This window comes from Excalfactoria chinensis, chromosome 20 (genome assembly GCF_039878825.1).
Source record: "Excalfactoria chinensis isolate bCotChi1 chromosome 20, bCotChi1.hap2, whole genome shotgun sequence".
NCBI classification, from domain to species: domain Eukaryota; kingdom Metazoa; phylum Chordata; class Aves; order Galliformes; family Phasianidae; genus Excalfactoria; species Excalfactoria chinensis.
This window is the reverse complement of record NC_092844.1, coordinates 813,744-839,148: the sequence shown is the minus strand read 5'-3', so window position 1 is coordinate 839,148 and position 25,405 is coordinate 813,744. Positions and strand designations below refer to the sequence as shown.

Sequence of the window (25,405 nt, the reverse complement as noted above, 5' to 3'; positions counted from 1 at the left end):
AGGCCTTTTGGTAATACCCATCGTTCCCTTATCAGTGAGGATATTAAACGTATTGAAATGCTAAGCAGCTCTTTAATGGCTGTCTCTGATTTTCATTAAACAAGCAAGGGATGAGCAGGAGGGAAGGGGATGCAGCACTCTTCTCTCTCTAAGAAATTCTGATTGCTGGATATTAATGGCATTACTGTTCTTTTATCCAGGGGCGCAGGGCTGGGTTTGCCTTCTTGCCTCTTTTCCATCTTGTTGAAGTGGAACAAAGTCCCAGCTCCCTAAGGTGGGTGCACAGTTGCTGCAGAGCTGGTAGGGTCAGGGGCTGTATATTGATGCAAAGCAATGGCCTCTTGGGCACCTTGTTGGTGAAGCAAAGCTCCAAGCTCTGCCACATCAGTGCTGCCCAAATAGGACGTACCTGCTGGTGCCTCGATGGAGCTCCCAGCTCTGACAGCCAGCACAGGGGCAGCCAACCCAAACAATTCAAACTTCAGTTTTGCTGGCTGAAAAAGCAGAGATGCAATAATAGTTAAGCCTAAGCTCTTCAAAGGCACGCCAGGAAACAAAGCCCATTAAGCAGGCGCTAAAATGGGAGGAGAGACACAAGTACACCTCGTTGCTCTTGTTACCTCTCCTTTGCTTTGCAGTTTCTAGCCTGTGGCTCCATTCTGCTCGGCCACCGAGGTCAAAGGCTTTGCTGTTATAATCGTATGCCTCCAGGAGCTGGGGCTTGAAAGCAGCCAAAAATATCCTAACGTTGTTGCCCGTGGCACTGAGAGTCAGCAGCCACAGAGGAAGGACAGGCCAATATGGGACCAGAGGCTTGAAGTCTCACCTCTCTGTCCAGCGCGCATCGTTTTGCACTGCAGACAGAGTGCACTGATAGCTGCCGAAACTGCCGGCTTTATTACAGGCACTTTGTTTCTGTTGGAAGTGGAAATCTCAAAGAGGCTTAATTATAGAGCCGGGCAGACACGGGCGTAATCCTTTTGAAAGCCTACAATGAGACGCTCTCCAAAATTAATTTCAAAACTGCAAAATAACCAAACAAAGCTCCGTTTGAAACGGGCTGAGTGATGGGTGGAACAATAGGGAGAAACATGGCAACACCCACAGCCACTTCAGAGCACAGCCGGGGCTGTTCCTTTGCAGGGAGGGGGCACCGGGTAGGGTTTGAGCTGGCAATACAACTCCAGGCACCCTGTTTGGCTCACACCCTGTTTGGAATGATGTGATTTCAGGGAGGTCAGCTCTGCCTTCGTTCCTTTTATTGCCTTTGGGATCAGGCCACCAACGTGCAAATGTGAGGCTGGCAATGGTGAAGGATGTCACCAAGCCAAGGTCTCGGTACTTAGGGACACGGTTTAGTGGGCAGCACTGGGCAGCAGGTGGATGGCTGGATGGGATGATCACAGAGGTCTTTTCCAACCCAAATTATTCCATGATTCCACAGTTGTGTGATCTTCTCCTCCAGCCAGCACACAGTTTGGAGCCTGCCTCCTGCCCAGGAGCTGTGTTCCTTCATGTGGGATGTTGGATGCAAGACTATTTAGGAGGAACTCTCTCTGCTCTGGCTATAATACGAAGTCATCAATAACCTGCTTACCTCGGGTAACCTTGTAGAACTGCAGCCTAATTTCTTCAGACATGCACCCCTCCACCTTATTTCACTGAGATTTAACTCCCTGTGGGATGTGAGGGGTCAGTGAGAAGCCCTTCGTTAGTTCAAGGGTCAACAGAAGATGAACAAACAAATTGGAATTCTGTGAAGAGCTCATATTTAATTAATACTGTTTCAGGAACTAATTAACAGATTCACTTGGAAATCGTCAGGAAAATAATCTATGTTTCAAGGGTAGGTGGCAAAGGGTCAGGGAGAACATGCTCTATATTTCACATGGAAAGAAGGGCTCAAAGCCAGCAATCTGCTGTAGCTAAAACATGGACTTCACCCCTGAAATGGGGCAGCATTCTAGAAAGGACGTGTGACCTCAATGTGGTTTTTGTCCTTTGGAGAAGCCAAGGCTGGACCCTACAGTGTTACTGGGCATCTCTGTGCCCACCTGAGCTTAGTTGTGCTGACCAGCTTCACACATGGCCTCAAGAGCCAGCAAGTGGCCAGCCAAGCCTTGCTCTGCCTTCAAGGCAGGACGCTGTCTCCTGAATGGGCATCTCAGCCCACCTAGGCACCAACCCTTGGACCACTTGTTTTCCCAGCCATCTTCATGATCAGTCTACTCATCCATCTTTGTAACAGGTTGATCCAGGTCTCAGCATTCCCTAATAGAGGATTTAAGGCATTAAATTTGACACTGAGGATCTCTCATCCCAATTCAATCGCTGACATCTTTGTGAGCAGAGCAGCAGACTCCATGCCCATGGTTTCCTTCATCTGCCAGTCCAGGAGAGCATTCCCTAACACCTTTTGTTCCTCTGGTCCCCTGGTTACAGCATTTGTGTCTTGGGACACAGGTGATGCTGCTGCCAGGAACAGGAACTTCTCCAGTCAATGGCACTCTTGGGTCCTCATAGAAAAACAGAATCACTACGGTTGGAAAAGAGCTCTAAGATCATCCAGTCCAACCTCACCCCACCCCCACCAGACTCACTGACCACATCCCTCAGTGCCACATCTCCACGTTCCTTGAACACCTCTGAGATGTTGACTCCATCACCCCCCTGGGCAGCCTGTGGACTCTTTTGGAGAAGAAATTGTTCCTCATATCCAACCTAAACCTCCCCTGGTACAACCTGAGGCCATTCCTTCTCATCCAACCTCTGTTGCCTGGGAGAAAAACCAACCCCCTCCCTGACCCCCACCATTGTCTGAAGAAGTGCCTGTTGATGAGATAATTTCTGGCTTGCTTTGAAATATACACCTTTAAAGCAAAGCAAGCTACCTTGGCCTTCAGATTTAAGCGCTTGCCTTCCACAGCAGCACTATCCTGTGCTCCTTTGAAGAAACCACCTGAGCTATTAACACGATCACCTTCTCCGTTATCCACCTTATGCACCCACTGGTGCTTGTGTGCTCCTGCATTTCCTGCCTTCTTCCAGTATGCAGGGCACTGATTCCACCGCTTATCACAGTGCATGCAGCTTCCAGGCGCTGTGTTGGCTTCATTCCTACTTTCAGATCTGCTCTCATCTCTGCCACGGGTCACTCAGGTGGTGTCAAGTGTTTTCAACCGTGTCCATGAAAGCGACGTTGCTACTCACCCTTCAAAGTTGTCACTCCGGACAGGGTGACTTCTGATGCCTTGCAAATTCTAATCGCTCTGCTTGGAGTTAGCTCTGCAACCAGCCCTCCCTGCCTCCATCTCTCTCTCCAGTCTCAGATCATTCATGAGATCTTCTGAGATTCCCCTTCCTTTCAGTGCTCTCAGATTAAAACTGTCTTTCATACCTTCCATTGTTATTTTTCCCCCAGCATCCTGATGTGAGTTGGATTTCTATGCCGTGAGTCAACTGAAAGCTACCAGAGAAATCAAAGCTTCAGAACCAGACAGTGCCAAAAATAAGAGAGCTGCCTTGGCACCCTCCTTTGTATTGCAACCTGTTGCTCACCCAATCAAGCTGCAGGCATCTCTGTCCATTGTAGGGATGTAGGATCCAGTGATCCTTACAGGTCCCTTCGGACTCAGAATATTCTGACTCCAAGGGGAACGAGCTCAGAGGATGGTGGTGATCACACTTGAGATTTGCACCCCAGCCATAGAGAGAGTGGAGATCTTTCCCCAAGCTCTGTTTCATCTCTGCAGAATATCTGGCACCTTGGATAGGGAAGGTGGGCTGAAAGCTGGCGTTGGTGCCAAGGTGCTGCTGAGGATGTGCGCTGACATGGTGAGATGCTGGGAGGTGTAAGGCTCTGACCAGAGAAGCAGAAATTATGTCTCCCTGCCCACTTGCAGTGCTGACTTTGGCAGCAGAGATGCCTGTGACACGTCTGAGCCTGGGGAATTCCACACTATTTTTCTCCTTTGCTCACAACAAAATGTAGCTGCTCCAGAGACTGTTAAATGAAGTGGCTGAAGGTCTGGGTGCACCAGAAGGAACAGAGCAGAGTACAGGACAGCTTTGGCACAGTGGATGGGAGAGCTGCATCCTCTTCTTCATTTACACGTTTACACCCGTCCTGCCTTCCCTTAAGGAAGAAAAGCAAATGCATGTCTTGGCCAGGCCACCATCTCTCTGTCTCTTCCATGTCCTGAAGAAAGTAATGCCTTTACCCCGTCCACGTGGGGTTAGAAAATACTTTTCTCAAAGACTTTGCAACTACGTTATGTGCAGCAGAAGAGAGGAGCTGAGGACAGCCCACATCCAGGGGTGACAGATGTCCTAAAGCCCTAAAGCTCCAGCAGAGCTGATTTCAGCTCAGCGTGAAAACACTGCAGTGGGTGCTGCTGTGCATGGGGACAGCAAGAGAAAACAAACAGCTTAAACTGAAATCAGAACTGTGATTTGGGATCAGTATGAATATCCCTGAGGCTCTGGGATTATCTTCAGCCATCGCAGCCTGTCCTACTTTGGCCTAAATCTGACGACCTTGCCTCAAAGGCAGTTCCCTGCTCTGATGGGCAGGGGGAGCACGGACGAGTTGGGCAGGAAGGAACCTCCACTCTTGGCTTTTCCACAGGCAGAGCACACAGCCGTCTCCTGCAGCACAGCAATGCAGCGCTGATGCGCTGAGGTCAGGTGTATCGCAGGAGAGGAGGAATCCACAGGCTGCTGCACAGCGCACAGGTGCATGCCAAGCACTGAACCCATCTGCAGAGGGATCTGCTGTCAAGTTTGGAGCCAGGTTGGAAAAGATCTCGAAGATCATCCAGTCTGCCTTCCGCCAACAGTGCCCACAGTGCAGGAGATGCAGGGCGCAGCGTGCTGCAGTGGGGCAGGGGATGCAGGGACAGGGGACGTGGCACTGTGAACCTGCAGTGCTGCGTGAGGCCGCTGCAGTGCAGCCTGGCCCTGAGCAAACTGCACACAGCTGCTGCGACTGCCGGCCCTCCCGCTGGGCACCAATCTTCATCTCTTTGAAATAGGCATTAAAATACATGAGCCACACTCTCTGGCCAGGGCTCCCAGCACTGGATAATTGCTTCTTAAGTGCTTTCTAAATGCAAACTGCATGTCATTCTTACCACTGCTGCCACCTCCCCTGCACTCAGCCTTTGATCTCCTTCATGTCATGACAATATTGCAATTACCCCGTCAGTGTCCAGACATGGTGATGCTCCTGGTTGGAAGGCCATGAAGACCTGAGAGTCCTCCCTGATGCGCGATGGCCAAGGCCCAGCCTGGAGAAGGATCCAGGTGAGCATTCAGGAGCTGAGGGCAAGGATTTGCTGCTGCAGATCTCAGCAAAATGACAGGGACAGACTCTTCAGTGGGGTCTGTTGTGATGGGACAAGGGGAAATGGTTTCCAACTAAAAGAGGGGAGGTTTAGATTGGATGTAAGGAAGAAGTTTTGTGCAGTAAGGGTGGTTGAGGCACTGGCACAGGTTGCCCAGTGAGGTGGTGCTCCCCCATCCCTGCAGACAACCAAGGTCAGGTTGGAGGGGCTCTGGGCACTGATGGAGCTGTGGGTGTCCCTGTGCGTTGCAGGGAGGATGGACCAGATGGCCTTTAGATTCCCTCTCACCTCAATCCACTCTATGATTCCATGATTCTCTGTGTCTCTTCTTCCCCAGTCCGAAGATCTGCATGTCCATGAGCCATGCTGCCCTGTGCTCACCCCTGGGGTCTGTGACATGGGACCAGAAGCAGGGTCCCAGGGGGCCATGTGCTGCTGCTGGGAATAGATGTCCCACTGGAGCAAAGCACCGAGGGTCTGCCAAGGGGTTCCTGGGCTGGCAGCACTCTAATAGAACCGCTCTCAAAGCCCAGACAAGTCGGGGAAGGCAGCCAAGGCAGTCCCGGGAGAGCCCATCCCTGCTCAGGAGCAGCAGCATGTCGGAGCCTCTTTGTTGTCTGCTGACAGTGACAGGCCCTGTGGAGGAGCTGCTGCCAGCACAGAGCTGCTGATGGGAGGCCGGACTGCATGGCTCAGGGGCACCATGGGTAGCATGCAGAGAATCGGACAGTCATAGAATGGTTTGAGTTGGAAAGGACCCTAAAGGCCATCCAGTCCAACCCCCCTGCAATGCACAGGGACACGCACAGCTCCATCAGGTGCTCAGAGCCCCTCCAGCCCGACCTTGGGTGTCTGCAGGGATGGGGATCCACCACCTCTCTGAGCAACCATGTGCCATTGCCTCACCACCCATTATAAAAAAACTTCTTTATATCCCATCCAAATGGTCCGTGCATGCAAAGTGCTTTGAAGAAGTTGCACCTCCACAGAAAACTTCTCATGGGGAACCAGAGTTCAGAAAGGCTGATGGAGATACCAAGAAAGAGTTGGGGCAGCTGTGGTGTTCCCGGGAGCAAAGCCTGGTTGGTAGCTGCAGCAGCTGTGGCTTTGGTTTATCATAAGGCATTTGTTGGTTTGGGTTCTGCAACAAGCCAGACTAAGACGATTTAAATCCAGGATGCTGAGTTAAACCTTCCCCTGCTCCCAGCCCCACAGTGCTGCCTGCACCCTGGTTCCCATCTGCTGATGATGCTGGGGTTGCACACAACTGCATGGATGCTGGTGGCATCATACTGCTCCCTGCTGTATCCCATTGTGCCCTGGGGAGGTCTCAGGGTCAGAGAGCCCTGGGGGGGTGCATGCTGCCCTCCACCACACCCCCAAGCTGCTTTGTACGTGAGTACGAAGCTGCACACACATGATGTGTGAGCCATTCTCTGCGCCTTGTCCCCATCCATTTGCAGCCTGCCCTGCCGTGACCATGGCAGCAGTCTGTATGTGTAGGTGGAAGAGCCACCCGCTGTCAATCTGTCCCCTCATCCATCCTGCAGACAAGTAGCTGCCTGCCTGGCAGATAGCACCAGGAGGGCTGCTGCTCCCTGCCAGGGACTGCTAAAGAGCAGCCCCCATATCGATTGGCCCCGTCACTGCTTGAGGGATGGAGTCACTGGAAGGGATTCTGGCATTAGCAGTCTGCACACACACACATTGGTTGTACCAAAGGACACCAAGGCCTCCATCCCTAGCAGGGACAGCAGGGGTTGGGGTTGGGGTTGCACTCAGCAATGCTTCCTATACTATAGCAGAACAAAAGGATGGCTGAGCACGATAGATTTGGTCAATGTGGAACCAACTGTGGGTAGGGAGTGCTATTTCTACTATCTGGATGGCTACAGCTGCTTCTGGAAGGAAAGCAGTGACCCGGTATGTGCAGTGGGTGATGGTTGATGGTAGAACTTACCTTTGTGGTCTTTTCCAACCTCAATGATTCTACGATCCTATGATTCGCCTTCACCTTCAACATCAAGCTCTGCAACAGCCTTCCCAAACTCTGTTTGCTCCCATTAACAGGCAGTGCATTTATCTCTGCGATGGGAAAATAAGACCTGTGCACTTTTTCACCTGAGCCCTCCCTCATGCAGTGCTGAGCAGGAGGGCAGAGCCCAGCGGTGCTGCCAGACTTCACTCCAGGAACTCAGCCTGAGGAGATGTGTGGCTCCAGGAGAAAAGCCATCCATCACAGCAGACCCACAGCAGAGAGCAAGTCGGGCCCCAGCAGAGAGGTGAGCACATGGCTCCCTCTGCCCAGCACCAACCGAGCTGCTCTGCCATCAATCCTCCCAGAGAGCATCACTCCTTTCCTGGGTACCATTAAAGTGATCTTCACTTTCTAGTTGTGCATTAGCATTTATGGTACAATCACTTCATTTCTGCCAAGGATTTGTCCCTGTGAGGCATCAGTTCATCACCAACACACAGAGGCTGGATCTCCTTCATTCTGAGCTCACCTATGGGATCTTCTCTCAGTAGAAGCAAGCAGGACTAAACAGAGCAGCCTCACCTCCCAGGGTGTGCTGCCCATTGGCCGCTGTGTCTGCTGGATCCATACATGACACACACATTCCCATTCCCTTCTTCCACTCCACATCACAACCCCATGTGATGCACAGGGATGCGATGCCCAAACCTCTCTGTCTGCTGAGGGAAAAGCCCAGGTTCTGCTTCAGTGTTCCCACCTCATCCAAACATTTGTGTGTTGGACCCAACCAAGGCTGGAAGATGCAGCTCAGCACCAGGAGCCAGCCAAGACCATGGGGCAAAGCACTGTGCTCAGCCCCTTGGGGAGGGCAGGATGGCATCATGCAATCGGGAAGGAAAGGGAAAGGGAAGGGAGAAGGGAGATGAATGAGAAGAAGACAGCACTCATCCTCAGGGCTAACATTCCTGGGCAGATGCTTGGACTGGGGTGAACTGGAGCTGGACATCAACCCAGTTTTGCCCATGCAGGGAAATATTCGCTAATAGGAGATGCTCATTCACCTCCATTGGTTGGTGCCCCGTCCCTGCAGGCACCCAAGGTCAGACTGGATGTGGCTCTGAGCACTGATGGAGCTGTGGGTGTCCTTATTCATTGCAGGGAGTTGGACCAGATGGCCTTCAGGGCCCGTTCCAACTCAAACCATCTCAAAACTCTATGATGTTTCTATGATTCTCTGCTACAACCCTTCCCGGGGCCACTGGCCACCACCCCATTGCAGCCAGCTCCTTGGCCAAGCTAAGAGGGACCCCCCTCACCATCATCAAACCAGCTCCGCTAACAAGGCAGCTCCTTGTTAACATGGTCTTGTGATACGCAGCCGGGAGGCTGGCTTGGAGGGCATGGGGACACGGGGACAGCTCTGCCTTCCCCCCGAGCATCAACCCAGCCCCATTAATGGGGAGCTTTGAAATGACCCTTTCATTGATCCTAATGCAATCAGAGCGCCGTCTTTGTGCAGGAGCAAACTGCCTCTGCTCCCCGGAAAGGCGGCATTGTGCCTTCTCTCGCACTCCCGTATGCTAATACACCCAACTCCCTACAATTTCATTTTCAACAGGGACTAATTTAAAAGAAATGACCGGCCTGCCAGTGGACTTCAAAGATATCTTTTGATGAGTTTTAGCAGCTTCAGCGAAACTCTAATTTGAATTTCAGTGGCCGCCGTGTGATTTTCTCGGTGACAGTTAAGAGAGATGACAGCAGCAGCTCCATCTGTCATTGGAGCCTCTCCTCGTCCCTCTTTACGGCGATTTGTTACAGAGGGGGGGAAGGAGAGAGGGGAAAAGTTGAAAGAGAGGGCGCAGGAAGGGAAGGGCTGTGGGGTGGGCGGGGGGAAAACAGCCCATTTGGGGCTCACGCATCGAAATCTGTGTATGGGAAGCTCCGTGCTGACCCCGCACACCTACACGTGAGGCTTCGGATCCCTTTTTGGTGGCTCAGTGCATTTTGGAAAGGCAATGTGATATCAGTGCCTGTCAGCTTGGGGTCGCGGCCAGGAATAGGGCAGCACGTCACCTCAGACCCTACAGTCATAGGTCTGAGTCCCAGCGCTGGTGAAGGACAGAGGTCAGGGCACCAGGGGAAGCCAAGCAGTGGGGCCAAGTATGAGACATATTCACTTGCCTGAGGGCTTGTCCCCTTCTCGCAGGGAGCACAGGTGACAGGAGCTGCTTGGGGCACAAGAGCGGCTGTCAATCCCACCCTAAGCCCCAGGAGAGCTGATTGGGATGGTCTTTGACAGCCCTTCCAACCCAACCACCCTACAGCCCCATAGATGCCCTGCACGCATTACATCCTTAAAGAAGACGGCAATGCAAGGCACGGCGTGAGGAAAACCTGCAAAAAAGGCAAGGAGAGCAGATCCCACCCTTTGCAAGGACTCAAGGCAGGCGGTGGGCTGCGGGTCCCTGCTGTTCCCTTTGTCTTCTGCAGCAAAGAGAAGGGTCGGTTGTCCCTAAGCCCATCTGACAGCGTCACCGGAGCGCTCCCGGAGCCACTCGTCACTCTGAGCCCCGCCATGAAATCGCTCCGACGTTAGGCACTTCCTAATAAAGCTGTCACAGACACCCCATTATCTCCTGGCCCAGCCCCCTGCCCTCTGTTTAACCAGATAATCCGCTTTTTAAAGATACACTTTCCTCCGGTGCCTCAGCCCTACTCACAATGCGGGTGTCTGCAGTCCTCATCCATCCCTTTTGTCCCCAGCCCTGGGAAATTCCCCTTTCCCCACCGCGGCTGTGTTCTTTCCACCAGATGGGCCATGGGCTGCGTGTTTGGGGTGGAAGGGACCTTAAAAACCATCCAGCTCCAACCCCCTGCTGTGGGCTGGATGCCCTATAGGGACTATGGGTCTCTGTGAGGTGTTAGGGTGGCTACTGGGTCCCAGGGAGGTCCTTGAGGGGCTACGGGGCAGCCACAGGGGCCCTGGGGGGGGAATATGGGGGCTATGGGGGACTTGGGGGGGGGGGGGGGGACTCTAGGTGGTCTGCTGCAGGGTTGTGGGATGGCTACAGTATGGCTATGGGGTACTGGAGGGGGGATAGTGGGATCCTATGGGGAGATGTGGGGTCCTACAGTAGGCTTGGAAGGTGCAGCTGTACAGGATCTGGGGGGCAACATGGAGGTCAGGGAGGAGTATGGGGGACATGGGGCTCTGGGAGGAGGGAAGTAAAGGGGTCTATGGGAGTCCTGAAAGGGATTATCAGGATCCTGGGGGTGAATACTTTGGAGGTAAGGGGCAGCTACAAGGGTCCTGGAGGCTCTATGGGGAGGGGGAGAGAGGAGAGGAATATGTGGTGCTATGGGACTCTATAGGTGGTTATAGGAGTCCTAGGGGGTTCTATGAAGTCCTGGGGTGTCCCATAGAGTCCCACAGTGGGACTGGAAGGCACAGATCCTCAGTCACACTGTGGCATGGTTGTACAGGATGTGTGGGTAACTGGGGGTCAGGGTGGGATATGGGGTCTCACAATCTCAGCCCCTCTTAGTTGTGGCTCTGCTCCATAGCAGCCCCAGAGCCACCCTACAGCACTGCTGTAACAACCCTATAACAGCCCCATAACTGCCTGTGGTCAGCAGCAGTTTCACCACCAGCTGCAGGTGGGGGGAGCATCAGCCTCTCCTAGATGCAGGTCTGCTCCAAAGCCTCCCCATAGCACCGCTATATCCTCCTACAGGTGTCCTATAACTGCCCCATAAGCCCTTATGGCTGCCCCATAAGCCAGAATTTCATGCCCCAGATGCCTATGGGTTGACAGCAGCCACTATGGGAATACACAGTGCCCCACAGCAGCCCCATAACCAAATCATACTTGCCCCAAATGTATCCTGCAACTGCTTCATAACTGTCCCTATAGCCCCCTGCCCCACAGCTCAAACCCCATGGTGCCCACCTCATGGCTTCTATGGGGCAGCTATGGGGTGCTACAGGGCAGACCCATACCTAGGAGGAATTACCTTTACCCCAAACAAAACTAGTTATATGGCCACAGTGGGGTCAAGACATGGGGTTAGGTTATGGATCACGAGGGTCATACAGGGTCACAGAGTTATGGGGTTACATAAGGTCATGGGTCGCATGGGTTTATGGGGTCAGATGGGGTTGTGGGTCACAGTTATAGGGTCATATGGAACTACGGGGTTACATGACATGGCCAGAGGTGACATGGGATCAGAGGTCACACAGTTATGGGGTCACATGGTGTCCAGGGGGCAGCAGTGGGATTATGGGTCACATGGGGTGGTACAAGGTTATGGGGTCATATCAGATTATGTAAGGTTATGCATCAGTACCCCACATTTGGGCTACAGGGATCTCCAATCTCCTCCCAGTAATAAATCAATAAAGACACTCCAACAGCACCCCACATTCCCCACCTTTTACCCTAAACTGCTTCCCACATTGCCCCATAATCACCCATGTCCTCATACCCCCACATCTCCCACCTTCTCCTCCTTGGGGATATCCAAACCCACCCAGACACGGGGTGGGCACAACTCTGGCAAAGGGGAAAAGGGAGAGAATAAGGAAAATGGGGTGGGGGCTTGGGAGTACTGGGGATTTGGGGGGAAAAAAATGGAAGAATGGTGTGAATGGGGATATTGCCAACCCATTCCAACATGCCCACTGCCCACATCATGAAACCACAGAACTATTAAGGTTGGAACAGATCTTTGAGATCACTCATTCCAACCCCAACCCATCCCACCGCATTGGCTGACTGTGCCATGGAAACACAGGGCCATGAAGGCTACAGGAGGGCTGGGATGGGCTCAGACCAACAAGGGACAATATTTTGCGATCTGCAATTGGGAATTCAGCGGAATTCATCACTCTCAAAGTTGGTTCCAGCACCGTCGAATCAAAGCACGCCACTATAAATCATTAATGCACTCCCGCGTCGCGACGAGGCCGGAACGTTTTAATTGCTGAATAATGAAGCTAATGCTCACAAATCTCAACTGCCTCTGTCTGTGGGAGAGGGAAGCTTGAGACTGGACAGAACCCGTGGCTGGAGGGCAACCAGGAGGGACTGTTTGTTGCAAGAAATGTTTGCATGAGCAGCAAAGGATGATCATCTCTGGAGCATGGGACCAAAGAGAAGACCTGGAGCACGCTGGACCAGCAAGGCAAATCCTATTCCTCATCAATTTTCCTGAAGGATGCTCAGGGAGAAGCCAGGTGTATGTAGCTGGGCTCTAATTACACTACATGCCCCAGCCTGAGTAACCACAGGAGGGTCCCCAAGGATACAGCAGTGGTAACACCCTCTCCTTCTCTTCCAGAGCTGAAGGAGGATGCAAACCACACAAAGCCCCAACCCAGCACCCAAGTGTTGTTCCTTCCAGGTTTGTTTGCTTGGGCTTCCAATAAAAACCCTGACAGCATCCCATGCTCAGGGGGAGTGCAGAACCTCACAACCTACCCTGTCTGTGCGCAAAGACAGCAGCACTGTGTGTGTTAAAACAGGCCCACAGAGCTGTGGCAGACAGCAGAGGATTATCTGGGTTAGCTGGGGAGAGAAGAGCTGCAGAGGGATCTCACTGCTAACACAAACCCACCTCGCTGCAAGGGAAACAACGTGTTGATAAATGGAAGCTCGTGTGTGCTGCAGGGATCCCCTGACCTGCTCCTGTGTATGGCCAAATCCACTGTGATCTGTAAGCAGGCTGGAAAAAGCCATGCCACCGGACTGAATAACAGCAGCCAGGGGATGCTTAGAGAGCAAACGACGTCGGGTTTGACATGCAGCAGGTGAATGCGCCAAGGAGAGCAATGCTGTGGAGTGGTGGCATATGGCCACGGCTTCCGTGGGCAAAAAAAGATAGGCAGATTTGCATGTCAGGGAGAGGCATGGTCATGCCTGACAGCAGGTTGGGCACTGCCAGAGGGGCAGGGATTATCTCTGCAGGCAGCTGGAATCCCGCAGCACGGCTCTGCTCACCTGACTGCAGCCAGGAGGAGAGCTCTGTATCTTGGAGGATGCCTCCATCTCTCACAACAAGCTGAGGGGTGAAGCTCCCACCTACCTGAAGAACAAGAAAAATCACACATTTATTGGCATCTACTTCATGCTCATAAGAAAGATGTGCACCAGGACATTCCAGTCGCCCGCTCTCATTTACAAGAGGCTCTGGGAAGCACACCGAACCCCAGAGCAGGCTTTGTGACTAATACTGTGTGACCCACGGGTGCTACCCAGCCCTGTTCTCCTTCAGTACAGTGACCCAGTGGTGGTGCACCGTGCTTACACACCTTGTAAGCGCTAGCTCAGCTCGCCAGGTTTGTCTGAGTATAATTAGAAAGCAGGAAACATTTCCTGCTTGGAGGAATCACAAATGGAGCACGGGAGGCAAAGTGGAAGCTGTGTGCTACAGCCTGGCTGGAGATACAAGAGAAGCAATTACTGCTTTAACGTGGGGCACAAGGAAACACTGGGACTCTCAGCAACAAGGCAGCAGACTGCAGGCAGATTAGAGGCATTAAATGCTGCTGGAGAGGTGACCGAGCCCTCTCCATTAGCCAGCCAACCCCTTTATTACAAAAGGTTACCGAGCCCATCTCTCAGGGATGTGCCCTGCTCTCTGCAACAGATATTTGGTGCTCCTGCCACCAACACCCCTTGTTCCTGGGCAGGGCAGTGGTGTCATGTCACAGATGGGCTAGGTGTTAAAAACCATATATAAACAAGCTAATCCCAGAACAGAGGATTTGCACACGATGACCCCGCGGGGGCTGTGCCATAATATAGCACGCTGTCTGCTTCCCAATGTTCCACAGTGCTCGGGGGGTGGGCACCGGGTTGGGAAAGCAGAGCAGAAAGCAGGTGCCAGCCCAACCCTAAGTGCCACCAATTAATGCATGTGGATGAACAAACCCACCTCCTTTATTAATTGGTGTGGTTGAAGAACCATTGGACGGTGCTTTCCAGGGTGATCTCACGCTCCAGCCCGACCTAAGTGCAGGGTGCCAGCCTCACTGCTTCACCCCAGCAGCATCTGTGTTTTAGCCCCTCCAGCTCCAGGCTCTTCTTTACGCAGCGAACCGCAGGGCCTGGCAGGAGCTGATGGAGCACAGTGCAGCACGGCTGGCTCTCGGCAGAGCAGACACCTGTCCGCTGGCACTACTCAAGACCTTGAGCACCATCTCCTGGTCATTCCTGATTTCAGTGGGAGTGACACTTCCTCCTTTCCACTGTCACTGGGGACAAAGCACACTCCTTGCTGTTCGCTTCCACTCTTCGAGCTGGAAAAGGAATGACCAACTACCACGCTGTCACAAAAACCTCCTGGAAAACTCCAAGCTGTTCACCTCCTGGGCTGTGTGATGAAGCAGGCGCTGCTCACCGCAGGGCTGTGGCAGGGATCACCACTCCGTATGTAAATATTGCAGCAGCAGAGTTCAACCTTTTGGCATTAGGGAAAGGAAGATAAATGCTACCGGTCCCTTCCGAGCCGCAGGAACCCTGCATCTATCTAATTGCACTTCATAATGGATTCAGCAAACCATTAATTATCAGATTATATTTTAGGAAACTGCAGATTAAAAAGAAAAAAAAAAAAAGAGAGAGAAAAGACTTGATGAAATTTTAGTCTTAAAGGGGCCAACATGCTGCAATGAATGCGCTGCATCCTCCGCAGCACCAAAGCTTTACAGCAGGTAGCTGAATGCACTCTACAAAGCAATATCCTGCGTGCTGCTCTCAGACAGAAACAGCTTTGCTATTGCCTCATGAATGTCTACAAACCTATCCAGTCCTTGCTGTGCACCATTTCTTTTGTCAGGGTCATATATATATGTAAATATACATACATGGGGTTGCTTTCCCAAAGGGCAGCATGTCTAAGTGAGGCTCTGGATCCAGTCTAGTGTACACCTGGTGCCACACACCAGCAACCCACTCCTCACTATCACTGGGTTTCTTCACAAATCAGAGCAACTTTGTCATCAAACAAATCCTCCATAGACACCATCACCAGCTCTGAGCCAGTTTGGCTCACTTGGGATTCAGGCAACGTCACAAGACTTGGGAGCTGGGCCTCATCAAAAGAGATGATGTGTTCTGCTGCTCCTTGCTCTGACGTCTGAATCACCTGTGTGCAAGATGAACTGAGTCAGACACTGCACTGCTTTCCTTGTGGTCGCTTTGCTATGCACATCTTTCCCAGCCCAGCTCCTGTAGTAACATTCAGCTTCACACTAGAGGACTGCAATTACAATAGGCTTGAGGCTAATGGTAAACTCCAAGCTCCAAATATCAGTGATGCAAAAAGAGAAAATAGAAGAACCATTTAAATATTTACCTCCATAAAATTGCTATAATTTAGCTCCATAAGCAGTCATAGACAATAAAGATACTATGATTACACACTAGAGGAATGGCAGCACAGGGAATCCCACACACTGGGCTCCTTCATGCAATGAGCTAATCCCCACTGATGGCTGAAATATTAGGTTTGTTACTGGGAGTTACAGTCTGCAAGAAAGAAAGCATGGAGGGGAAGGAATGAATGATGGTGGTAGGAATCCAGGTGGGCTGAGGTGTTTGCCCTACCCGATTCAGACTGCAAGTGTTGCAACATCTTCCTTAAGCCCTCTTGCAAGCCAGCCTTGCACTAGCACAGAGCTCTTCAACCCGAGAGCACTCTGGGCTTAAGGGCTTATGTCCTGGATGCCTCTAATCAATAGTGCAGGAAGAGGTGACAGCTACAACAAAGTGTATTTGGGAAAGAAACAAGAGGGTTGAAAGGGGAGGGCTGCAAGACAGAGCAGTCTCTACCTGTACAATCTGGGCTGTGGTGGCTTGGGCCTCTGTGAAGACCACCTTGGGATGCTCAGCATTGCAGTGCCCCTCCAGCTCACCATAGGAGGTGAAGAGCTCCCTGCAGAGCCCACAGCTGAAGGTGCTCTCTGCCTGCTTGAAGTGCTCGGTGGTGACCTGGTGCTGCAGGGCCCCTGGGAAGTGGAAGGAGGCTGAGCAGTACAAGCAGTGAAATGGCTGTGACCCTGGGGAAGATGTGCCGTTCTGAGCCTAAGGTGCAATGGCCAGGGCCAGCCCAAGGACATGGGGAGCTGCAAATGATCAAGATGTACAGGGATGAAACCCACTGGGGACTCACTGCATGGGTTCAGTTCCTTGTTTCCCCCATGCTGATGTCTCTTAACTGGTACTTAGCTCTCACTTCTATACAGTACAGTACCATAGGACGCCACTGAGCCACAAGTAATGTGAGCAACAGCAGAGGTAACACACCTGAGTGCCAACACTTCACGTGGACCTGCAGGAGAGCCAGTGTGGGAAACTGCTCCTTGCACATCTCACAGTCATAGAACATCACATCTGCAAACAAGATCATGAAGAGAAAAGTGTGCACCAAAGGTCTTCTACAAGACCTTTAACATTTCAGCAACACCACATCTGCATACAGACACAGGGAGCACCTTTGGAGACAGGGCAGGGGAAGAAGCAGCCACAAGCAACTGAGCTGCAAGCTGCTGAGATGAGACTTACCCCCTGCTATGGGATACAAAGAATTTACTGTGATTTGCAAGTAAACAGAATGCACAAACTTGTCATGTAAGAGTTAGTGCTACATCTCTGCCAGCAGTCAGCACATGCTGTTGCTGGCTAAGAAATGGGTTGTTACCTGAGTGCTCTGCTTTGACGTGCTTTCAGTGAGCAGCAGTGCTGGAGAAGGTTTTGTCACAGGAGCTGCACTGCAAGGAGAGGAACTTGGAGGAGCGGTGATTCTGAGCTGCAAAACCATCAGGGTGATGGGTCCGGTTGTGATACCATAACCCTGACAACTGCTGCAATGATAAGGACCAAACTGTGGTTACAACCCAAAGGTGCTCCACAAGTATTATGACAGCAGAAGCTGTGTGAGGAAAGAAATAGTAAGAGCAGGGCTGCGCTCAGCAGATACAAAACATCAGCCAGATCCACACACCTTCCCATAGGACAATGGCCAACACCACACTTCTCCATTACCACCTGAAGAGCTGAACACTGCAGAATCCCTCGTCCCCATTTCACTCACTGCAGGTCTCCTTTCAAATGCCTTGTAGGAATGTGCTCCCACACACACTCCCACTGAAACATGCCATTCGCCATATGAGTATTTTTATTCCTATAGTTCTTGGTAGCTAGGAATGTAGGTGAAACAGATTCCTGAGGGTCTGGACAGGCAAGTACACAGTCCTCTGCAATCACGGCCCATCTGTCTCCACAGACCTGCCCTTTCCCTATAGTTTCTGTCTCCTATGTGCGATTTTTCTCCTCTGCTGATGACACCCAGTGCACACGGCCAGGAAAGACGTCCTCCTGCAGTAACAGGCAACAGCACTACAGACTAAATTGCTGCCCCAGCTCACCTGGTAAGCTTTGTTGCAAATGTCACAGCTGAAGGGCTGTGGTGCTCCAGGAGGGATGGGGCACTGAAGACTTTGAAGCAGCTGGGACAGGGGTGGTACTCTTGGGAGTGGGCTTCATGGATGTGCCTGCAGTGTTCCTGCAGGGTGGCAAAGCTCATCTGGCACTTCCTGCAGTCGTAGGGATCTTCTATGACTGGTGCCTAGGGATGCCATAAAAAATGCAGGAGATAAAGAATGTAAGGAAAAAAGAAATGAATTGAGAGTTCATAGAATGGGGAAAGAGAAGGGAAAAATAACACTTAAGTTTTGCCTTTGCACACACCCAAAGCTTCCCATGTTGAATTCCCAGCAGCTCACAGCCTGATGGAAGCCACTTCTGATGTTTTCTTTAGGATAACCCTATTTACAGCACCCTACTGCTGAAGATTCCTGCTTTTCTTGGGAGGACACAGGCTTTCCTGGGGCAGTCAGATCGATTCAACACTAAGTTGAAAAGGTCCTAGAGAAAATCACGCCTGCACAAGGAGTATTCAATTAGCAGAGACCTCGAGTGTCTGGAGGTATTATACACTGGCGTGTCTCACATTCAAAACTAATTGCCCAACTGCCTGACACTCACGCAACATTGTAATGCTTGAGCATATTAATTACAAACACAGTGACACATCCTCTGCAGTCATGAGCTGAAAATGGCATGGCTAAGCCCTGCTTGTGGAAGGGGCTGAGTGTAGGAAACATTATAGGAAGTTCAGACAGGAGGGATGGGAGAAGGCAGGTGGTCCAGAGGGAGGCAGCCACATTGCAGGAATTCTGATGTGAAGGGACAGAGCAGAGTTATCCAGCAGAAAAACAAGACAGGCAGAGAAAGAAGAAGATCCCTTTAACAGAAGGCAAGCTTCTAACATGGAGAAGATAGAACAGAGCAGTGAAAGTGCTGGGATTGAGAACGGTCAGCAGTTGAAACCATGCAGGTGAATATCCGAGAGCAGCCTGCTGTCTGGGCTCTCCCAAAACATGCAGAGACCAGCAGCAAGGAGGCAGATGAAGAAGCAGGGCAGGAAGAAGCAGATGGGGCAAGCCAAGCATCCCACCCCAACTGGGGATGAGCACCTGTGGGGAACACTCACCCTCAGAGTTCTTTTTCTTGGTGTGGTAGGCGAGGGCTGATGCCTGCATGACATTCATCAGGCAGTGCTTGCACACGAAGGGCCGGTCCCCAGTCTGCAGCAGCAGGTTGTTCTTCAGTGTGCAGCTGGCTGTGAACTTAGCCCCTCACTTCTCACAGGAGAAGGGCTTCTCATCAAAACGCTCGGTCAGCTGGTGGTACTGCATTCCTGGTGACAAGAGGAGGACATCAGTGCAGTGTTACTGTACAGCAACTCAGTGCCAGAACCACAGCCCTGCCAGAAGCAACTCCTGCTTGTTTCACTCAGCACAGAGGTCCCCATCCCAACAGACATAGAGCACTGAGAGCTTGCCACGGGGAGGGCAGGGAGCTTCCACACCTCTCGCTGGCCCTGCTAAGCCAGCCACAGAACTGGAACAGCTCAATTATTTTTGGAGGCTTTTAGATTTACCAGTAGCCCCACTTTTCCTTGATGAGCCATGTGGAAAACCAATTAAGGAAGAACTAATCAGAAAGCAGTTGTGCTCAGTGGGGCAGGAGAAACAAGCTGAGCTGCATTTCCCACATGTGGCACTCACAGAGCTGCAGGGAGGAGAAGATTACAGATTATCATTTTATTATGTCGTCCAGGTTTCCCCAGTGTGTGCACAGGGCCCTAGAATAAACACCCCTTTCTCCCCTGCAGTCACCAACCCCACCTGAAGCATGAGCAGACTCTTGGCCACAGATGTCACATATCACAGGAAGACGTCACTTCTTCTTCTTGGCCATCACCACCACCCCATAGACCACCAGCTGATGCAGCTGATTCTGTGTCAATTTGACTTCAGTGCATTTCTTATGTTGAATCTGCTTTCCTCTGGCCACCCGACAACGTTTCATATGCACCTTTGGGCATCAGTAGAAGAGGAAGCTCTTCTCACAGGCTTTGCAGATGAAACTCTTCTTGGAAGATGCTTTCTTTTGCAGTTCCTTCAGTTCCTTGATTGCAGCACTTCCTGCCTTGTCCTCTTCTTTGTCCAGAGCTTCCATTTGGGATTCACTGTTCACCTTCCACTTCCTGATTCCAGGTTTCTCTCCGTTTCCCTCAGGCAAGAACCCTGTATAAAAAGCAACTCCTGCTTGAGAGGTGACCAGGCCTGAGTACCAAATCCCTGGCCTTCCATCTCCTGAATGCTCCTAAATAACAAGTCACCCCCATGTGGCAAGAATGTGCATGCAAGAGATGCTCAGTGGACATGCTGACCAACACAGCAGTGTCACACAGCCCTGCCCAAAAGTGGTCATGGTAAATCATGGTATGAGGTATGGAGTGGTCCACCCACATGTACCAGGGGTTCAATTAGATGTCAGAGCAACAGGCAGATTTTGCAAGGAGCTCATTCTTCCCCTGGCAAGAAGAGAAATAGCCGTTGTTTCTAAGAGTCTGCCACCAGCTCAGACGTGATGTTGGGCTCATGCTGAAATGGTTGTAGATCTGAGCCTCGGGTACGACGTTGTGCCACAGGTCAGCCATTGACAGTGGATATCTAGCCACTAAAATCACACGAAATTATCAGGAATACTTTCCAAACACAGACTTAAAGAAAACACACAGTCTTGTGACAACCCTTTCAAGTCTTCTGGTTAGGGCCCTGGGGTATTTTAAATCACTCGTTACATTCATTTCTTTCAAAATCTAATGTTTTTCTGAGTCCCTGTAATGCCATCATCTCAAAAAGCACAAGGTTCTCAATCTACAGAAAAGACCCACATGGAATATACATATGGAAGAAATCAAAATACAAAACAGATATATTTGGCTCCTTTGTTATAATGAGAACCATGCGATTCTGTGGTCATGGAAACCACTGCAGAGTTATTTTGCCAACGCACAGGAAATTCAGCCCATATTTGCAAAACTTCATTTCTGCCCTCCTCATTATGGGAAGAGCTCAGCAAAGTTTTCTTCCTGCACACAAGCCCAAACTTCCAACCAACCAGAAACCAGCTGACATATTCCAATGGAAACCGACTCAGAAATGTTAAGATGTCAAGTGGTGACCCATCAGCCCCTGAATATGTCAAGGGAATAAAACAGACTGTAAGACTGTTGTGCAGTTTGTCCTCCTCTGTCAAGACAGCAATACACACTCTTCACCCCTAAGGTCTCTTCCTTCATCCCTATAACCAACACTGACAGTTTTTTTCTGATTTAAGCAAACAAGAATCTTGAAATGTTGAACATCAGAAAGGGATGAATGTGGATGAAGATATGCATGCTAAAGAAGCCAGGACTGGATATGCCTGGAAGTGCCACAACAGCAGGAGCATAATCTGAATGAGACTGAAGTGAGCAAGTTTGCCATAGACTCCATTGGGCCAAGCTTATGGTGCTTGGCTCTTAAGCCTGTGATAGTGTTGCTCAGGATTACAGGGATGGACAGTCCAGAGTATTTCAAGAACTAATCAGGATACAGATGTGCTGGAATATGGCTCTAGGAGAGTTATAGACAAACCTTCAGCCTACACAACAGCAGAAGACTATATTATAAAGGCAGGGAGAACTCACCTTCATAGTGAAAAACATCAAGGAGTAGCCCCCTGTATCTACAGGGTGATGCTACCACCACCAGGGAGAAGTTTTGAATGAAAGCTGAAGCAGATGATGTGAAATCAATGAGTAGGTGCACAAAACCTGTACTCCTGTGCCAGTATAACACATACTCCTTGGATGGTACGTCTGTGTACATCAGAAATGCCTCAGGCAGGAACTGCTGACTGCGGAGTCCTCCAGGACTTTGTTTTGCTTTACATTCTTTGGTGGCAAAGAAATCAGCACTGGAAGAAAAACCCCACTGTTAATTACGGCACATCTCCTCATTGAGTTCTCTTTCTCTTTGATAAGCTTTCTGTTGAGTTGGTAGTCCTGGTGGCTGCTCTACTCTACCTGCAATTTATGGCAGATACCAGACTCCAGAAGCAAAAGACTCTTAATGTACAGCCATTCTGTCACCCACTTCCTCAGGCTGGAAGAAAATCCCACCTACCTTTTTGCATCTATGCTGTGTCAGTGAGCACCTGATGGTCATAAGAATGGCTGCTGACAAGCATGGGGACGCAAGCAAAACTTTTACAGGAGAGAATGGAGTTTTGTTTGCAGATTCTCTGATTTCAGGAGCTGTTTCAGCTCCTGTGTCTCAACTGTGTTTCTTAAACTCAAGATTATGCATAAGAAAACCCAATTATCTGCAGTTCTTGACACATTTCTGAAATCTGAACATTAGGCATACCTTGACAAATAAGATCTCCTAAGAAATGACTCTAAAAAGTCCTGGAAAGCAGCTCAGTAGTGAAGTGATAGCTGGAACAGCCAAATCTTGTCATCAGCTGAAGCATTAAGAGTGCTTCAAGCCACAGAAGTGAGGAAAAACCAATAGACTTCATACCTCCATCAGAGAAACCAACTTGTTATTTTGATGATGTTGAACGAGGTTGAGGATGGATGCAGATTCCTCCACAGGAAGTCCTGTTGCTTTCCAAGTCGCTCGGCTACATTACATGATACCTACATTAGGTATCAGAGATATCTCTTCTTCCTTTTTGTGGTGAAGATGTAAAAAAATATAGCTTACCAATGGAAATGCAAATCGTGTGCATCTCTTTGGGGCACGTATGTTCTTCAGAAACATAAGATTTTCTCTGGTTTAAGTAGAAGCTCACATTCCTCAAACACAAGACCCTCAGTCACATTCACATTTCATACTGAGAGCCACATGGCTACTGATCCACAACATCACCTGCAACACTCAGGGCTGTTAAGCTGTGATATCAGAGCTGAGGAAATCAGTCTTAAAAATAAGATATGGAACATCAATGCAAAGTTCAGCAGATGCCAAAAAGGGACTGGTGACCAACAATGCTCCTCCAATCGATTCATACAAAATCTGCCAAGCAGATACCATTATTCCAGTACTTTTGCATTTGATGTTGTTTCTTGCTTGCTTATGTCTCAGCCTCTCCTTGGCTTGAAGCCCTGCAAGACGCTCAGTAACAGCAGTCTATTCTCTTTGATATTGGTGCCAGGGAAGCAGGCATCTGCCAGAGCAATTTAGCTGACTCCCCAGGTCCCTCACTGGTAAGCACTGCAAGGTGTCCAGCAGCTAAGGTGGACTGCATCTTCAAAGACATGCGTGTTTTCTGTTGGCTTATTTTCTAGAGCCACCAGGGCATCAGTCCTGGCACATCCCACAGCCAGTTAGGGTTAAGACAAGTGAAACAAGTGACTGGAGCTTCAGCAGGGGACAGAGAAGGAATGGCAGATGAGAAGGAATCACCTCTTCTCTGGAAATCCTCATCAGAGCCATGACTGGGCAAAAATGGCAGCCAGATTGGCAGCAGCTCTTACAGAGTTTTAAGAGGGGAAAAACTAGGTTTGAACTGGGCATGAATACTGGATCTACAGCATAGGACATTTCTTAGGGAGACCATTTATGATAAGAGAGTTCTATAAGCAGTAACTTAGTCCTTGATTCCTTCTATGCAGGCATCCAATCCCATCTACCACCCCAACAGCTCTTCCCTATTGCTCAGGAACAGAGGCAGGCTGATATATGGACACTCTGGGCATACAAGGAACATTTGTTTTACCTGTCACTGACAAGCATGAAATGATGGCAAGAGTCAAAGCCATTAGGCTGGCGTTTATCCATAAAGACCAGTTATGGTCCTGACCCAAATTTTCAAACCAAGTTCCCCTACAAAAAGGCAAGATGCTCACAGCAATCTGTGAGTACTTCCATGCCGTGTCTATGCTAAGCAGCTCTGGCACCACAAGTAAATGGGGATGGACTGAGCTGAATCAGCATCCACGCTCAGATAAAAAACACATTGTGTACATCCCATTGGACTGTGCAGCCCAAACCATCTGTACTTGGATGCACTGGGAAATGCAGTGACATAAAAACATATGAGAGAAGACAGAAGAAGCAAGCCACATTTGCATCCTTTTCAACAGAATGCAAACCTGCAGTTGCCTTTCTGGCTCTCTGTTATCTTTTTCATTAAAGCCCTGAATCCTGTTAAGCATTTTTCCTTCAAATGACTGATGCAGAGACACAATTCAGCTCAGCTGGAAATAATTCCATAGCTCAGGACAGGGTCTCATACACTGTTATTGATATGCATTTGTTTCTGAAGTTCAGGAAATTGCTATCTGCATATGCTCCACTCTTACCTTTGTCAAACTGCTACAGTACATAACACTCACCTACTGCTGTGGGACTCTCCTGTGGGATCATTTGCTCTGGAAAATGTACATATAGCAAAACCAAATTAAGACACGGTGAGACAATTAACTCAGGGAATAGTCTGGGACTACAAAGCACGCCGTCACTGTCATTCTTTCAGGAGACAAGTGCACTCGGATGTGAGCTTTTCACAATCAGCCTGTGAAGTATCCGCACATACAGCAAGTCAGCACATTATAGCACCAGGATACTGCTGTCTGCTACCAATCAAACTCCCCAAAACTCACAGTGCTATACGTAACCAACCACAGAAGGATGAAGGTCTGTATATTCCTTACCCACATGCCCTAACTCCTGCATCACCGGCTGCAAGTCTGGGAAAGACTCGTGGACACTGCACAGCAGCTGACAGATCTTGATGGCTGGGACAGACTTCTCTTGTGCTGTACTCAAAGCTGCTTTCAAGGAGGCCTCTGAGCTTTCCTTTTGAGCAGAAATACTCAGCAGCTGGAGAAGTAAAAAGAAGAAAATACCATGAGACAGAAAATTTGGGCTGTCAAGGGTCAGGATGGTCTGTGAATGAGGACCTTTTTCAGCTTCACCTTTCCAAACAAGTCTTTGCCCTTCCACTGATATATGAGTATGAGCAGAGAGAATTTCTGGATTAAAACAAGTTACAATAAAACAATACTCAGACTTTCTGATTTGGTATTAGCTTACTTAAAACCATTTCCATCAAAAGAGATTCTTAGTGCCTTACAGCACTGAGTTTACCTAACCTGTAAGTCTGCCTCTCATGCATAACATTCTCTCAAATGCAAACTATGCTGGCTCCTTAGGGGGGTATGCACTGCATCACCCCTTTATACCTCTTTCACTGCTTCTGTGAGTCCTGCTTCCACTGGAGCCAAGGCCTCCAGGTTTGCTCTCTGCCTAATGGCCTCTGAGATGAGCTCGCTGTGCCGCAGGACGATCTCAATGGTTGTGCTTTCACTGGTGCCAACTGAAGAGGAAAATAAGAAGTATTTAAAAACCCAATATGAAAAACGCGATACACAAGGAGAACCAAGACGTAGCTTTGAGTAGCTAAAGGTGATCTGTGAACAGCAAGAGTCCTTCCTTTATGGAGCAGGAAACAAGGAGCAGCTCCAGGCAAACTCTGGTTACATTCATTGCCTCACAGACATCCAGCCTAAAACACAGCAATCTGGCAGAACTCACTTCTCAGTGTTTGTACAACACTGGGTGAGAAGATCACGTTTTCCAAAGCACGTTATTATTGAAGGAGATGCT

General features: G+C 50.0%; 1 protein-coding gene across 1 annotated transcript in view; it reads right to left on the bottom strand.

Moving 5' to 3' along the window:
- Positions 1–11,507: 11,507 nt before the first annotated feature.
- ZBTB40 (zinc finger and BTB domain containing 40) overlaps positions 11,508–25,405 on the bottom strand; it is a 29,681-nt gene continuing 15,783 nt past the window's right edge. The window contains 11 exon segments of the mRNA XM_072354594.1: positions 11,508–13,413; positions 14,266–15,477; positions 16,164–16,339; positions 16,638–16,724; positions 17,032–17,194; positions 17,759–17,796; positions 17,799–17,958; positions 18,869–19,092; positions 19,583–19,984; positions 24,451–24,619; positions 24,982–25,115. Of these exon segments, the coding sequence (XP_072210695.1) occupies positions 15,295–15,477; positions 16,164–16,339; positions 16,638–16,724; positions 17,032–17,194; positions 17,759–17,796; positions 17,799–17,958; positions 18,869–19,092; positions 19,583–19,984; positions 24,451–24,619; positions 24,982–25,115 (1,736 nt within the window). The 3' untranslated portion in view covers positions 11,508–13,413; positions 14,266–15,294.